General features: G+C 40.8%; 1 protein-coding gene across 10 annotated transcripts in view; it reads right to left on the minus strand.

The window, feature by feature from the left end:
- Positions 1–16,993, minus strand: part of caskin1 (CASK interacting protein 1) — a 116,176-nt gene that overhangs the window by 84,519 nt on the left and 14,664 nt on the right. Inside the window, exon 1 of one of the 10 annotated variants that reach the window (XM_067571273.1) lies at positions 4,387–4,762. The exons of the other annotated variants lie outside the window; for them this stretch is intronic. Coding sequence (XP_067427374.1) covers positions 4,387–4,444 — 58 coding nt within the window. The 5' untranslated portion in view covers positions 4,445–4,762. Of the gene's footprint in view, positions 1–4,386; positions 4,763–16,993 lie in introns of those variants that run through there. 10 annotated transcript variants of the gene reach the window in all.

Raw genomic sequence — 16,993 nt, forward strand, 5'->3', positions numbered from 1 at the left:
AAAGAAAATGGAGGCTGCTCTATCTATCTTTCTTTTTTCATTCTTTAGGCAAGCATTTGTCACTTTTCATGTCAACAAGTGAGTGCAACACAGTGACTGTCTGAGAAAGAGCGAGAGTAAGCAGTACAGTATGTGTGTGATATCTGTGTGTTTCCACTGACATAATTGAGTTATGACTAAGATGGGTGTGGTGTTTATGGCAAATTGTGACATTCAGGTGACAGGTCAGAGGGGAGGTATGTGGGGGGACGAATGTTACTGCTGTTTGTGTTTGTTCATATCTAAATGATGTATTTGTATTCTTAAACATCCCTGCTACCCATGTCCATGTCATGCGTAGATGCCATGTACGTCACGCGTCAAAATGTACATCATACATCATTAAAGTTTTAGTATTAGAGTAATGAGATGGCCTACATTCATATTTACTAATATATAAAATACACTCACACATACACAGTGTAATCCAGTGGTGTTGATCGTGCAGCTTAGCTGCTGTATATCGACTTGAGAGGATCTCATTATAGTCAGATTAAGCGGCTCTGGTGCAGTGTAGACTTTTCCTCTGTCAGGACTAAACACAGCGAAAGGAAAGCCCTAAAATCCCGTAGAAACATCCATGTTTAGAGACAGAGACACCAAGAAGAAGAGAACAAGGGAGGAAGTGATTGAGAGGGAACAGATTAACAGATGAGGTCATGTTTTCTGTGTTTTATGGTCTCAATTTAGAATGAAAAAAAAAAAATGCTGGTCATATCCAGACAGTTTAATTATTCACTTTTAATTAATTTTGTAAATGACATTGTGTGTGTTGTAACTGTGTTTTTGTTACGCTTCACTGTGCTGCTTTGTAGTGTGTGTTTGTTGTGTTGACTTTGTTTTGTTGGTTGTAACAATTGACTATGTAGCCTCTCTTGCTCTTGGAGCACAGACCTCAGGGCAGCCCTGTGATTACTACTGAACAGACAACCACCTCATCACACGCACACACACACACACACACACACACGTACACATACACGTACACAATGTAGAGATGAAGCTAACCCACCATCAGAGCACAGTTTCCACCCAAAAGCAACCAAATAACTGTCATTTACAGGCAAATTTCCACTCTGATAACACACATACATACACACACACACACACACACACACACACACACACACATACACACACTGAATGGGCCGTACTCACAGCATGTGTTTTTTATTGTGAGCGCACACATGCAGACATGGGGTTGCCTAGTAATATGTTGCATTTGACAAACACATGCAAACAAAAAGAGACAACTACACACACACACACACACACACACACATTCAACAGAGTGTGTGTGTGTGTTTGTGTCAACACCTTCAGGACATTTTAGTCAAAGGGCATCATTATGAGCTTCCTTCACTGAAGGAGCCACATGTTTGTCATTGAGCAAAAAGGGAGGAAGAGGAGAAGATCATCAGAGCGGGGAGAGTAAAGTATATACTGAAGGATGAAAGAGAACAACAACACAGGTTGTATGTCATCGCCGTCTATAATGACCCATACAGTATGAGCATTTTCTGATGTGGCGCCACTATCCACATGACTGCATTGTTTATCAACGCATTACAAAACGTACAAATGGAAGTTACATTACATAAATGATTCATATGACTGATCATGATTCCTGATCTGATACGTCCGTGGTTAAAGTCTGGCTGGGTTTAGGCACAAAAACTACTTAAGGAAAGGATCACGATCACAGCTTGACATAATGCAAACAGCTGTTTAAGAATGTCAGTGATTAACTGATTATCAGTTAACCACCATTGATAATTTAACCAATCGAAAATATAGTAATCATCAGTGTAGAAGATGAGAGACGTGTACCAAGTTGTGTAACTTGGTGGTGAAATATGTCAATATGTTTCCCCCTATAGATAAATATGTGTAGATACTAGATTTACAAGCCATTGTATCGATGTATATTGGTCTGGAGTAGCTCTCACAGCTACCATAACTCACTCAATTGTCAATCAATCAATCACTCCATTGTCCAGCAGTTTGGGTAGTCACAAAATAACTTTAATGTGTCATACAGAATACTTTGTTGATCAAAAATTATGGTTTTCATACCAAAAAACGTCTGTTTAATCCAACGTAACAGTAGGCCAATATTACCACAGGTGAGTCTATGTTTTGGAAATATTTCATTCTATTCTGTTTTCATATTGTATTGTAATATAGCTAGCTACTATGATGATTTAACAATATAGAATAGAGGCTCAAGATTTTTTTTTAATAGTTACACAGATTAAAAATGTCAAATGTCAGTGCATGTCAATATGCTTCACTATTCTGTGATATTCACATTTTCACACTCATTCTGTTGACATTTCCCCCATTATTTACAGTACATGAATTATGTATACAGTAAGTTGTATATTGGTTGAAGCAAGTAGTTCCAATTTAACACATTACATGTTCTGCTCAATCAGTTGTTTCGTAGAAAGAAAACCAAAAGCAGCATGAAAATGAAAATGAGTTGTGGGCTGCGTGTTTGTGAACATTAAAGCAGCCTTTACTCTTTGAGGGAGATCATCAGGTAGGTGTTCAGACACTGGTTGGCTCTTATATGTGCATGTGGCTGTATCTAGGTTTGATAATAATAATAAATGGAAGCTACAAATTCACTTCAAGCATACATTCTGTAGAGAGTGGTTAAACTATGGACCAAAGACAAATCCTATGGCCTATATAGTTATCCTATAGATACAGTATCCATGTGTATATATCTATGTTTCTCCCTGTAAGCTAAGCTACTGGCTGCTGTGGTGGTAGCTTCTTATTTACGGTACAAACATGACAGTAAATAAGCGTATTTCCCAAAATGTCTAAAAATTCCTTTAAACTGAAATGTATTTATTTAATTAATTGCTCTAATAATGCACTGATGTGCACTTTGGTCATTTTTTGATCATTACCAGCTGTTGATTGTCCAATCATTGATTAAAGAAATTGCTTTTAAGTTTACATGCCAATCTCCCACACAACCACCCACCTCAAAGTCTCTGCTCATGACAGACAACAGTCATTATTTGCACGACCACAAGAGGTCATCGTCAGGTACACGTACAGTAAATATGTTTCAGACATTTGAACAAACAACAGCTGCTGAGGACAGAGGGGGGGAGGAGGTGGACGGAGAAGAAATGAAAACACTAAGGAGACAAAATCAAATGCAAATGCCAAAAGAAAACTGAGAGGAATAAGACCGAAAGAGGAGAGGAGGCGGTGGAAGAAAAAAAAAAAGAACTCTGGCTGTGTTGAGGAGAGAGAGATAGAAGTGACAAATTCATCATGAGTGTAGCAGTGATTGTGGCCGGGAATAAGCCGGCACTGGATTAGAAAACAGACTCAGAGCTGCAGGGTTTAACACAACAACAACAACAACAAACGACAACATCACCTCACCCTCTCATTTCTACATTCTCAATTTCTCTGTGCTCTGTTATTCATCCGTGGGCAATTGCATATCAATATCTCTTCTATCTGACTCTCCCTCCCTCCTTATCTCTCCCTTCTCTCCGTCCCTCTATTATAACCCAACAGCGTGGGCTTGAACTATTATGGAATATTGTGATTGCTCGCTACATTTAGACTGTGAGAGGAGGAGAGGGGGAGGTGAAATAGAGAGATACGGAGAGATGGAAAGACAAAGATAGAGATGGAGTAAGATATGAAAAAAAAAATGTGTAGGACCTTTCATGTAAAGCTATTAGCCATGAGGTGTTAATAAAGTGGAACAAGGTGTGTGTGTGTGTGTGTGTGTGTGTGTGTGTGTGTGTGTGTGTGTGTGTGTGTGCATGCATGTGCAGTGATCTGTCTGGTCTTGAAAAGCTGCAGTTACTGTAATCAGCGCCTATACAATAAAACGCCAAGGGGGAGATGAGAGGAGAGGAGAGAAAAAAGGAGGAGAAAAATGAGAGAAAACGAGAGGAGAAGAGAGGACAGAAAAGGAGAGAAAAAGAGAGAAGAGAGGAGAGGAGAGGAGGATAAAAAGAGAGGAGAGAAAACGAGAGAGGACAGAAAGTGGGAGAGGAGACGAGAAGAGAGAAAAGGAGAGGAGAGGAGAGGAAAGGAGAGAGGAGAGGGAACTGTTGTGTTCCAGTTTTACTTTGACCTCTGTCTGTCTGTCTGTCCCTCGTCTCCCTGATGACACCACACACATTATGTGAAGCTCCAGAAGGCCTTCTGATGCCTGGGACTGTCAGTGAGCTGTTTTCCCAGTGGCACACAGCCTCCCTGGGCATGACTCATAATGAATACCGACCCCCCGCCCCTCACACACACACACACCACTACTCCTTCTCCTCCCCCCTGTTCTACCAAGGGTCCTCCACTCACCCGTCAGTCTCCACTCCAGGCCTCTCTCCTCCTCCTCCCCATCCTCTGCTGTTCTCATCTCACCCTCGTCTCCTCTTTCTAATCCTCTCGTCTTTCTTCCGGTCCCGCCGTGCTATCTCTCTCCTCCTGCTCCTGCGCTCCTTTTTTTTTTTTCCTCCTTCTTCCTCCCCCCTCGCTCTTGTCTCGCTGCTCTCTCCATCATCCTCTTACTCCATCCCGGTTGGCCTGTAAACTCCCATTTCCTTTTTTTTTTTCCTAGTTGCCTTTTCTGCTCCCCTCTCAGTCATCCTCTTACTCCCTTCCCGAGCAGTGCTGTGTTATCTCCCGCTTTCAGGCTGGAAATTGGCTCTGGAAAACAGCCAGCACTAGGTTACCCCCCCCCCCTCGCCCCCCTCGCTCCTACCATCCCATACACACAACATACCAATAATTCAAACATGGCCTTGTCCTGGTGCGTGTTCACAAACAAGCAACAACATTGTTACATATGTCAAGCTTCTCTAAGCGGCAGATAAAAGTGGCAGATTTATCACTTGAAATTCTTAGTCATTTTTGAAACAATGGAGTCTTTATTTTAGAAAGAGGTAGACAAAAGCAGGCTTCTCATTTCTAGCCGGCGGCTGACTGCTCAAATGACAACTGACGCTAGCAGATTTTATCCGCTGTAGCTAGCATGCCAAACATTAGCGACACAAGTTAGCTGAAAACACTGTGTTCGACTGACTTTTTTCATGGCTGTGTACATGATATCAGGCTAAAAAGCTAACGGCTAAAGCTACATGTCCCGGTAGAAAGTCAGTATCTTCACCAGTTGATAAAGGAAAATGTAAAATCTGACTTTTATTTCATTCTAAAAGAACCCCGGTGACTTTACAGAAGAAAAGGACATGCTAACAATTGTAGCTCATTTTAGATAAACACATCATTTAATTCATTCTTCACCCTTTTGCTCTTGTGTTTTTGGTTTTACAAAGGCTACAAAAAGACACCAGAGTCCCAACTCTTTAAATTCTCTCTTTCTTATTACAGCTGCACTTTGCCATGTAGAGAAATCCAAAACTTGACAGATACACGTGACACTGACAACGGTGGTCCCTGAACTATAAGAGCGTCAAATTCAGCAGAGAGGGACTCTCAAATCTGACTCCTAATATAGCTCATAAACCAGGCTGGCTGCACTGATTCAACACTAGATCACTGAGTCTCTCTCTCTGTGCATGTGTGTGTGTGTGTGTGCCTGCAAAAATGAGTGTGCTAGCCGCTGTGTATCTCTGATTATTGTGCAGATCAATTACCCAGCAGTAAATTACCCTGCCACTATACTCACATAATTATCAAAGACACAAACGACAGAGCCGTGTGTAGGTGTGTAAGTGTTAGCAAATGTGTGTGTGCCTTGGTAAGTCTCTGCATATTGATTCCTGAAGCATCAAATGAATCAAATATTTTATCACTACACCTTGGTAGTTGAGCAGGTAGTTAAACTTTAATAAAGTCAACAGTGCATGACTGACAAATTAGACGTTTTCCAAAATGATGAGGGTGTGGAGCTAATTCATATTATATTACCGTACATTACCTCAAACTTCCAACACTTGCTTCAGTTGTAAAAGTATAACACTTTCACCAGCATATCATAAACAGGTAGATGATAGAGAATAGAGACTGACTGATCAATAAAATGATCAATAAAATGTCAGAAAATTATAGTAAAAAGAACTTCTTCAAAATGTCTTCAAAATGCTTGTTTTGTCAGAGCAATTTACTCTTAAATTTGAGAAGGTAGAACCTGACAATGTTTTTGCAGTATTTTCTGATGATCAAACAATGGATTTGTTGATTACTTGTTTGATAAAAGTAATTGTTTGGTAATATGCACCTCTAAATATGTACAAAACACTAAAGTGAAATGTTAAGGGCTTTAAGGCAGTTCTTGCAATTTACTGCACAAATAAAGTGCGGCAGTATTGTCCATAGCAGATTATATTATGCACCCCAGAAATTAATCTGCACTCCTATGCTGGAATATGACCTCACCTGTTAGTTTAGTAATTTGAGTGTGAGTTATTTTAGTTGGTTTCTCACCTGAAGAACAGATATCTCTTGCTGCGGCACGCCAGGCAATGTCTTCTTTAATATTATCTTTATAATGGCAGGGCTGCTGGGTATTTTTCAATTTCAAAAATAAGTTTCTCTTTTTCTTACAGAAGATGTTCTAACATACCAGACAGAAGAAATAATGAAGGTACGGTGGCTGGGATGTTCCAGTCCAGAGAGCGAATGCTGCTATTTGATGCATGTCAACATGTTGTATCCTGACACAGTGATGTCAATTCACAAGCATCATGCAGGCTTACAAAGAAAACAATGGTTGTTCTGATGTTATATGTGTGTTGGCCTTAGGTGTCTTACTACCTGTATATTGTGTGCTTTAGTGGTGCATATTACCAAACAATTAAATAAATCAGATGATCACAAAGTAATAACCACACAGTCAGCACAAACACACGCTTCTGGGCAACATGACTTGCATTTGTTCCCACACACATGGAGAGTCATTTGTGTTTTGCTGAAGGACATTTTGCCTCCAGGTATGACATGATATGAAGTGATACAGGGGTATAACATGTCATAATGTATTATTGTTGTTATTAGAGGAACAATTTAGTATTTCCATTTGCTTTCCCTTTTTTTTGTGCTTTCATTTGACGTAAAGCTTACATGGTGCTTATATAACGCTCACTGGGAATCAATAAGAACATATGAATGTCATGTTGTTCGTGTTGTTTTCTTTCTTCAGAAGCTTTTGTGAAGACAAGAGGGTGCAGATCATATAACAGCAAAATATGAGTGCAGGTGTATCGAGGAATCAAGGAACAATAATTGAGTGGAATATATTTTAATATAAAAATAACCCTCTAGGTTGGAAAAAAAAGCATCTCAAAATAGCAAACACAGGGTGTTAAAATTAACTGAAAATGTGAGAGAGTGATTGAGAGAGTGAGTGAGAGAGTCAGAGAGAGAGAGATTTTGGGAGGGCTTTGATGTGCAAGATGGTGCATCCTTCTCAGGGTGTAAATGTCAGGTTTCTTACAGAGAACGCCCAGTGTGTGTGTGTATGTGTGTGTGTGTGTGTGTGTGTGTATATGATACTGCCCATCACACACACACACACACACACACACACACAAACACATGCACACATAGTGAGGTCCTGGTATGGATCTTTTCCAGTTGTCTACACACACACACACACACACACACACACACACACACACACACACAGCTATTTCTGTCTGATTGCTGGGAAAAACAAGGACACAAATGGATAGATGGAGACCGAGGGAAGGAAGGAAGGAGGGAAGGAGGAGGAGACGGATGAATGAAAGAAGGAAAGAGAAAAGAGAAAAGGCGGGGATGATGGCAGAAGATGAGAAGAAGAGTTGAGATTAAAGCGTTCACTGATAAATTGGCTCAATGTTGATGTGCTATTGAGGCTGCAACATGTTGCATTTAAACATCAATTCATCATTACAGGAAGTGTTCTGAGACTTTATTTTAATTACAGTAAATGAAAACAACCACCGGGACGACTGACATTCTGACTGACGCTGATGTTTAAAAAAGCTGTACATACTGTAGCAACAGTAAAAAAAAAAAAGAGCCTGTCAGGGTTCAGATCCTCTGATATGACGTCTCAACCTAAAAATATCAGAATTGGCCCCAAAATACCCAAATCAGTCAAAGTCTCAGAGGCTAAAAATGGGGTTAGATGGGAGGGATGGTGACGTTTGTGGAGGGATATTCTGAGAGGTGGGTGAGAAAGAGAGAGCAGGGGAAAGTTAGAGTGGGAGGAAAGAGTATGTAAGGGAGATATTTATTATTTGATTATAGATTTCATTGCAATTCATCCGATAGTTGTTGCTGTAAGACATTTCAATCTAGACCAAAGGGGTGGACTGACCAACTGACCGACACTGCTATCCCTAGAGGCTTGACACTAGCCTGGATAGACACGAGAAAATGGAGCACAGAAGCAAGAAATACATACCGTGAATTCACAAATAAAACCAGTACTTAAATAATGGCTAGGATTGTGCACCTCACTACTGTTAAAAAACACAAAAACACTCTTCAAAACTTGCTAAATTCAACATAATGTACTTTTTAACGGAAATGCTGTTTTCATTCACCAATCATTTCCAATAGCTTCTGCTTTGTCGTTTCTTTTATTGATAGGAAGTGTTGTGTCAACGAACAATACGCTCGCTTCCTACAGATGTTTCATACTAAAAGCCTATCAAGAAAGGGCCTTTTAATGTAAAACATCTGTGCAGGAAGTGTTGCATTTTATCAACAGTAGCTTAAAAGTGGTTAGTAGAAGTCCTTGTGAATGATTTGTGGATTTAAACAGCCTGTATCTACTATAAAAAGAGAGAGAGGGAGAGAAAACAAATGGGTCAAGAGTTTGATTTGCCTCTCTGAAATGTTGATGACACACCCTGATCTTTCTTTCTCTCTCCCTCGCACACACATCGACACACAAACACACACATCCATTACAGAGCAAGGAGATAGATTTACAATCACAGGAAGCCAATCCCACAGACACAGAACCACCAGTTCTCCCTGGTCTGAACCTGATCCAACAGACTGGAGACTAAGCCTACATACACCACTCTCTCTCTCTCTCTCTCTCTACCCCCATTGCCTTTATCTCTAACACTCTCCTCACACTGTCATTTAATACTTACTGCAAACACAAAATGTTTCTAGATATCCGAGTATGTGCCGAGTACACACACACGCAGATAATTTAAATGTCTCGTTCAACAGTCGGTGTTGCTTTTACGCTTTCGTTGCCCCGATCTGAACAAAACTAGAGTCCCACTTGTTTCTTTAAATGTCTGTGAACACATTTTAAGAGCTACAGCGCTATTAGTTTGATGTTTTGTGTTGATACCTGCCACACGTGATGTAGGATGCTGCCAAAAATAGTCACTGTCCAATTATGAACAATGATACCAACAGCAAAACATGTGGACAAAGCCTTTCTCTGGATAATTACTTTTACAGCCGCACTTGAAAAATTCTCATCCGAGTGCTCATGTGGACACAAATGTGAGGGCAGAGTCTATAAATTCCTCAGCTGGCATGAAATGACATGCAATATGATATAAATTTAGGGATGCTGCAGGTTTAAGAAGTTGTCCTCGTGTGTAGGATTTAATTATATAACGCTGCTTGTAAACGAGTGAGGCAAATTTGAATTCGCTAATGATAGTATTGTATTGTTTTAATGAATTGATTAAACCAAGCTCAACTGCTTGAAACAAACACCCCTTTCTCAGAAAAATTTGGACGGTAGTAAAAGAAACCGGAGAGCAGAGGCGAGAGAGAGAGAGAAGAGAGAGAGGAGAGTCCACTGGGGCATGTAATGAACTCATATCATGCAGTGTCAGCAGCAGCCCCCCCCCCCTTAATTTACTGCTATAGATTAACCCTCAGAGAGAGTTACACCTCGCGTGAGACAGTTAAAAAGGAAAAAAACAAACAAAACAAGAGTGAGCAGGATGAAGGAGAGAACTGTGGAGGTACTTCAGGTACAGAACTCTCAGCTCTGTTTACCCTCCAATCAGCAAACAACCCTGAGCCTGTAATGTACTGCAAACCTCTTCTGATGGTTTGTCACATAACGAGATGTTTGACTCTTCTGAGGTCTCTAGACTCATCGGACTAACACGTGAAGCAAACTCTGAAAGTAGGTTTTCCTATATTTCACAAGTAAAGAGCATAAGTTAACAGATCTTTTTCATTTTGTACCGAATCACAGCTCAATTCAAAGTTATCTGAACTTGTGCTGAAGCATGAGACTGTCTTGTCCTAACAGCTTGTAAATCTTTATTTATGCCAAAGAATATGTTAGTGTTCCAGTTTTGAGTACTTTGCAGGCCTCTGTGGGCCTCAGCATGAACAGAGAGAGATTTTAAAGAGCCTGCAATCCAAAGATGAGAGACTGACTTTCTCTTTTGAATTTGAAGCAGTGAAAGTTCGGGAAGCGAGCTTTTAAATTGATCCTGGGTTTAAAGAGCACACTCAAGATCTTTGAAACCAGGCACCCGACTGCTCTCTCTCAGTCTTTCCTCTCTTTTCTTTCTTTCATTCTCTCTCTCTCTGAATTGTCAACCTATTAAATGTCTCTTTGTATGTCACCTATTCACACATACTAACCAATGGAAAGCTTTGGACTGTCACTGACAGAGAGAAGGTGTGTGTGTGTGTGTGTGTGTATGTGTGTGTCAAGTGTGTGATCATCATAACGGAGCTGTCCCAGTTTTTTTTCTGTGCAGCGAGAGTGTACCGACGTGAGTGTACTAGTTTAGAAACTACATGTAGTGCGAGTGTGTGTGAATGAGACAAGGAGGGAGAAAGAGAGACTGGAGGGGCATGTGTGTGTGTGTGTGTGTGTGTGTGTGGTAGAATTACATGAAGAACAATAGCCTTATTGTACCTGTGTCTGCAGCTACTGTCTGTCTTATGTTGATAGTCCAGCTCTGCACTGAGCCTACTGGCCTGTTTCTCTGCATAACAAATCATTTGTACTATTTCCGACAGATATTTTCTTCAACAATAATAGGGGTTTTTGTTTTTTCTAAGTGTTATATAAAAAATGCAGGCTTCTGTCCAATGCTAAACTCTTGAAACATGTTATACACATGTGAGCTTTACAGTGATGTAAGCGTCGCAAGTTTCTCCCGCTGTATTTATGTTAGGTATAACCCATGTGAGGCAATAAAAAAAATAACTTACACTTCAAGCATCATTTAGCTTTTGAAAATGATCTTTTCTGTTCTGCTGGAATATATATTGAGAGGACAAAGCATATATACAAGTACAATAATCAATTAATTGAAAGTTTTACAAAAATGCAAGCTAGCAAAACACCATTTATAAAAAAGTAAGCTAATATAATCATCATGTGCTGTGCATGTGGATGTAACAGTAACATCATTTTTACTCCATTTATACCTGCGGTACCATCTCCTGAGAAAATGAAGGCTCAATTGTCTTATTGCTATATGTTAAATGTGGAATATTGCACAGGCAGATCTGAAGACACACTACTTATATCTGTGTACACTAGGTTTTAATTGTATTGAGTAGACTACCTGAATAACCTTGTCTTTTGATTTCTAGAGGGCTTTCTTCCCGTTAGCTACCGTAGCTAACGAGAAGAAAGTCCTCTAGGAATCAGTTAGCTAAGCTAGCAGCCCTACAGACATAGAATATTGGATCAGTATCCAGTCAGGCTCATCTATATGTTCATATGAAAATCAACAGACACTGACACCAACCCCAGCTGTAGTTACTTGTTTGTGCAAAGCAATAACGTTACTCAATCTACTACTATGCACTACACATCATTACAATAGCTGTTCCCAAATTCAATATTCAATTGTGACCTCTTCAGTGAATATGCTTCTTTCTTCTCTCTTATTTCCAAAGTGGTGTTGATCATTTTTTCAGAAGTCTTCCTTCACAAAAAGTGATTTAGAGATGAATGTCTATTTGTGGCAGCAGTTTCCTTGACCTGGCATGTTTGTTGACATGTCCACTGGCTCTACGTAGCTAATTTGCACATCGAGATCAGATCACAGTGCGGGCACAATTTAGAAAACAAGAACACATTTTAATACCGGGTGTAAATGTGGCCTTTCAGTCGGCTATCTTTTGTGTTGCTATCAGTCGGAAGCGCAAGATTAATGTCAACGGTCAACCGAGTCTTCCTCAACTCTCGGTCTTGTTTATTGATGTTTTTGATTTTAGGCCGATTCACAAAGGAAATTAAAGAAAGAAGGCTGACGAAACTATAAAAAGATAGTAAAGGTCAACAAGAGATTAAGTTTTTATATTGTATTAAAGCCTGCCAATGAATGGTGAGATTTCTTTCCTGATATTTTACAATAATGTTCCATCTTTGTGCAAGCTAAGTCAACTAAAAGAAGTAGTTAATAATGAAAAAGCAACTCAGAGCCCAGATATACAATTACACTGAGTTGAACAACGAGTTTCCCTTTTGCTACCCACACTGCACCATCCCCCTTATGTTGGCACCTGGCCCTGCAACCATAGAAGCATGCAGAGGGGGCCCGGAGTTCACCCACTGGGATGGGGGTGAAGAGGGAAGGAGAGAAGAAAGAACTGGGAAAGAGATGATACAGTCAAAGATAAAAGTCTCAAGATCAAGAGTGATTAGGGTATAAGCATGTGAAAGGGAATATCTCATCAAATCCCTCAAGGGTTGAGGAGGAGGTCTGGGTGATTGGGAGAGGAGAGGAGGGGAGGTAGGTTAGCAGCGGGATGAGACTCAAACTGGAAAAGGCATATGAGGCGAGCAAAGGGAAGGAGAGCAGGATGAGGGAGGCATGCAGAGAGATCAGGAGGGGAAGAGAGGGATGAAAAGGATGGGTGATGGATGCAGAGATGAAAAGGATGGACCGGAGGGGGAGAAGGTAGGGGGCCAGGAACGGCAGAATGGGATGAAGGGAAAGATGAGAAGGGATGAGAGGGGACAGTGGAATGAGAGCGGAGGGAAGAGACAAAAAGAGGGATGAGAGGAGGAGAGCAGAGACTGATGACAAGCGATTAAGAAAAGGAAAAGAAAGGGAAAAAGATACGGAATGTATGATAGCCAGTGGGCCAGTAGGTCTGCTGTGCTAATCTGTATTGTCAGACTATGGTGTAATCCCATGCTAACACACACACGCACACACACACACACACACACACACACACACAGCGCCGGGCTAAAGTGTCTGGCTGGATCCCGTGGTGCTGAATTGGAATAACTGTCGATGCTCCAGAAATTTCCTGGCCGGCACTGCTTGCTTGTTGCCATGGCGATGGCTCCAGGAACAAGGAGCGAGAGGAAGAGCGAGAGAGAGAGAGAAAGAGAGTAAGAGTAGGAAAGTGTGGAAAGATAAGCTAGGTAGAGGGGGAGGGATGGAAAAAAAAAAGTGAAAGAAAACTGAAACCAGAACCAGGCGGGGCCACGGCGGGTTTGGCACCAACTCACCACACACACACACACACACACACATACACATATATATATGTATATATACGCATGCATGCACACTTGCCATACGCACAAGCGTTCAGAGCCAAACCACATGTTCTGCATGTGTTGAACAGCTGCATACAACCAGCCCATTAGCCAGAACATACAAACAACACTGCTCATTGGCTCAGGGACGCCACTATTTCTCCTCCATTGGCTGACGCGCTGAACACACACCTACTGCATCAGAGGGATCAAAGCAGACAACTTAACTGAACACGGATGTCAGTACAACATACTATGTAAACACACACATGCTGCACAGTGCTCATGTCTGCTCACATTGTTGAAACTCACCCTTTTACATTCATACTAAATGTTGACTTTAAGTTTCAATGCTGCTCAAAGCGACCACAAAATCCATTTTCTATGTTTGTAAACCAGTATGTTGTGTGTTGTATGATTATTGCATATAAAAATGAAAGTTTTCTCCTCTTTCTGCAGTCTGTGTTATGAATTTAACCTAATTATTATGGTGGCCCCAAAGAAGCCGAGTGAGAATGGCCCAGATCCAGAGATGACTGGCTGGTCAATGTATGTGGCCATTCTGGAGGAAACAGTCTTTATCTCAACAAGCCTTTTGGTAATTTACCACTGGCGCTGATGTCTGTAGTATTGATATATGATATAATTCCTTTTAGAACAGAAATTTTGGTCTCAGAGATGAAATATAATATAAGTTGCTGCCACATTTGCTAATCTGAAGATAAAATTAACAGAACAGCGCTGCGTTTGTGGACTTCAATAAAAATCATCCACTATATATGAATGAAAATAACTCCTGAGTTGAACTTGCCAAGTGTAGCGATTAGCTTTGTAGCATTTTTCTTGTTGCATGTGTTTTCCCTTTTTATATGTGTATTGATATTTGTAGCATTTCTTGATTTGGAGCGTGTTTTTCTTACTGTTTGTGCTTTCACTCTTGCGTGTGCTTTGTCCTCAGGGGCCACCGTAGATTACGCTTTGATCTTGGACTCACTCGTCTGTAGATGCTCACACATGCATTTAAAGGGACTTGTATGGACAAATGCATGTACAAACACATGAGCACACATACGCAGACCTATTCGCAGTCCCAGAAGCAATCATGAGACACACACACTAAGCTGCAGTCACATGCACAAGCACACACACGTACTCATAACCCACAAACACATGCGCTTTTCTGGGGCAGAATAGAGGGACAGATGTTGGACCATCATTTTGGCTCATCTGGATAAAAGGTGTACTATTTAAAACTGGTCTGGGACCTATGTTTCTTTTTTTAACCCCCCCTCCCTCCCTCTCTCCCGTCTTTCCACTGTAAAGGTTGAAATACAGTGCACTAGGAATAAGGAAAGCAGGCAGCTGTTGCTTTGGTGGAATCTTCTAGAATCCCTCTTTTCCTGTTGTCAGCTCGGGCCGTCCAGATCCTGGCCCGGTTCAACATGACTAATCACCCTCACCAGCTCCCTGACAGCAACACACTGCCAGCCAGACTGATTCATTGGGCATGCAGAGACGGAAGGGGGAGCAGGGGGTAGGAGAAAGAGGGAGGCAGAATGAGATGTAGAGAGAAAAAATATGGAGGTAGGCACTGCAAGTGACAGGCTATCCGGAAATTTATGGTCTGTGCAAACACACTGATGCAAATTTAACCAGTCCCTGAAACATATGTGCCAACATCCACATTTGTCTTTTTGGCCAGTCTTTACATTTACTGCATGCCGTGACCCATCAGAATTCAGCACAGGGAAGCAAATGATGTCTATCTTGGTCTTTTACTGTGATGGTACAACCAATGACCCAGCACAGGATGCAGTTTCATATTTTTTCACACATTGAGGTGTAAACATTTGCAATTCACACCCCGCTTTTTACTTATTCTCTTGCACTTTCCACCTGTTATCGGACTTTGACCTGCATTATTAATCAAAGTCAACCTCATCTAGTTTTACTGGAATAAATGGCTTCATATATTTGGCTCTTATTGAATTAAAGTAGAGTCTACAATCATGCTAGGGTTTCTGTGACGCTGTAGGCAAAAAGTGGTGCTTTGAACTAAATGCTAATGTCGGCATGCTAACATAACATGCTAGCGATGACAATGTAAAATGCTGAAGTTTAGGAGGTATAATGTTTGTCAAATGAAAAAGAAAGCTGTTAGAGTTGAGATATTTCAGTTTGAACTAAACCAACACTGCCATCCCTAGAGTCAAGCTGCTAGCATGGCTAAAAATAATTACTTTTCCCAGCAGTATATGTGAAATGTAGTGGGGCCATGCTTACTAATAGAAGAATAAATGACTAAGGTAGATGTAAACATAAATCCTATTTTTGGCTCTGCAAACAGCATCACAGATGTCAAGAGCAGAAGGTCAAACACTTCTGGTCACAAGAATAATGGAAAACTGCGAGTTATTGTTGGGACTAAGAAAAAGAAAGAAAGACATAAACAGAGGACATATAGATCTGTCTGTTGTATAAAGAAAAACATGTAAATAGACCTTTAACATGTGTGCCTGTTTGTGTCCATTCTCCATACATGTGTGTTTAAGTGTTGTGTTGCTGGTTCCTGTGTACCGGCATATTCATGGTGTATGTGTGTGTGTGTGTGTGTGTGTGTGTGTGTGTGCGATAGATCACATGTCTTGCCATGAGGTCTGTGGTGACTTAGCAGACAAACAGAGATGTTTCAGTTTAGAGAGACAGAACTGTGACACATCAAAAACACCAAGGGCAAGATTTGTCGTTTTATCTTCCACCTCGTTCATTTGTTTCTTTTCTTATTTTTCCTCTCTCTCTTTTCCTGCCGTTCTTTCTTCCGTTAGGGAGGATAGAGCTCACACTCACTTAATATCCTTTAGTTTTCCCAGCTGCTCTGAGGATTGGGTTCAGATGGTCTGAAAGTCTTCCAGTCACAAGTTCACTGATCATCTCTAACCATCAGCCTAAACGCATATTTTTGAAGAGTTCAAGCTTCCTGGAAAATAAATCTGACCCAGATATCTTCCTCCAGATCAGCGGGAGAGGTGTCCTCACAGCCAAAGAGACTACACAAGGAAAGGCTGAAATATTTATGAGTTAGATGAAGGGGAGGCCTTCATCGCCAGCTCCAGATCCTGCTTTGAACATTGCAATTATTTACTATCGGTGGGCACTCGTTCACCTTCACAGATCTGATAACGAAACACAGGTGATACAGATGTAACGTTTACATCCAATGATGTACATAACACCACAGTTTACTGCTAAAAAGTGATGCTAGGAACAGTCTAATTCTCTGGTTAAAATTATTTTTAGTATATTGTAAACACACAAATAAAATCACCTTCGCACCATGTATTAATTTACTTCAGAAAAAGAGGGAAAGTGACAAAGTGAGGCAGTAAAACTTGCTCTTCTCTTTCTTCAACAGCAATAGAGCACATTTCATTCAATAATCATGCAATCCTGAGGCCATATTCAGACCAAATCAGGTGGTGCGGTGAAAATGCCAGTCCTCTC

Source organism: Thunnus thynnus, chromosome 17 (genome assembly GCF_963924715.1).
Source record: "Thunnus thynnus chromosome 17, fThuThy2.1, whole genome shotgun sequence".
In the NCBI taxonomy this organism is placed as follows: domain Eukaryota; kingdom Metazoa; phylum Chordata; class Actinopteri; order Scombriformes; family Scombridae; genus Thunnus; species Thunnus thynnus.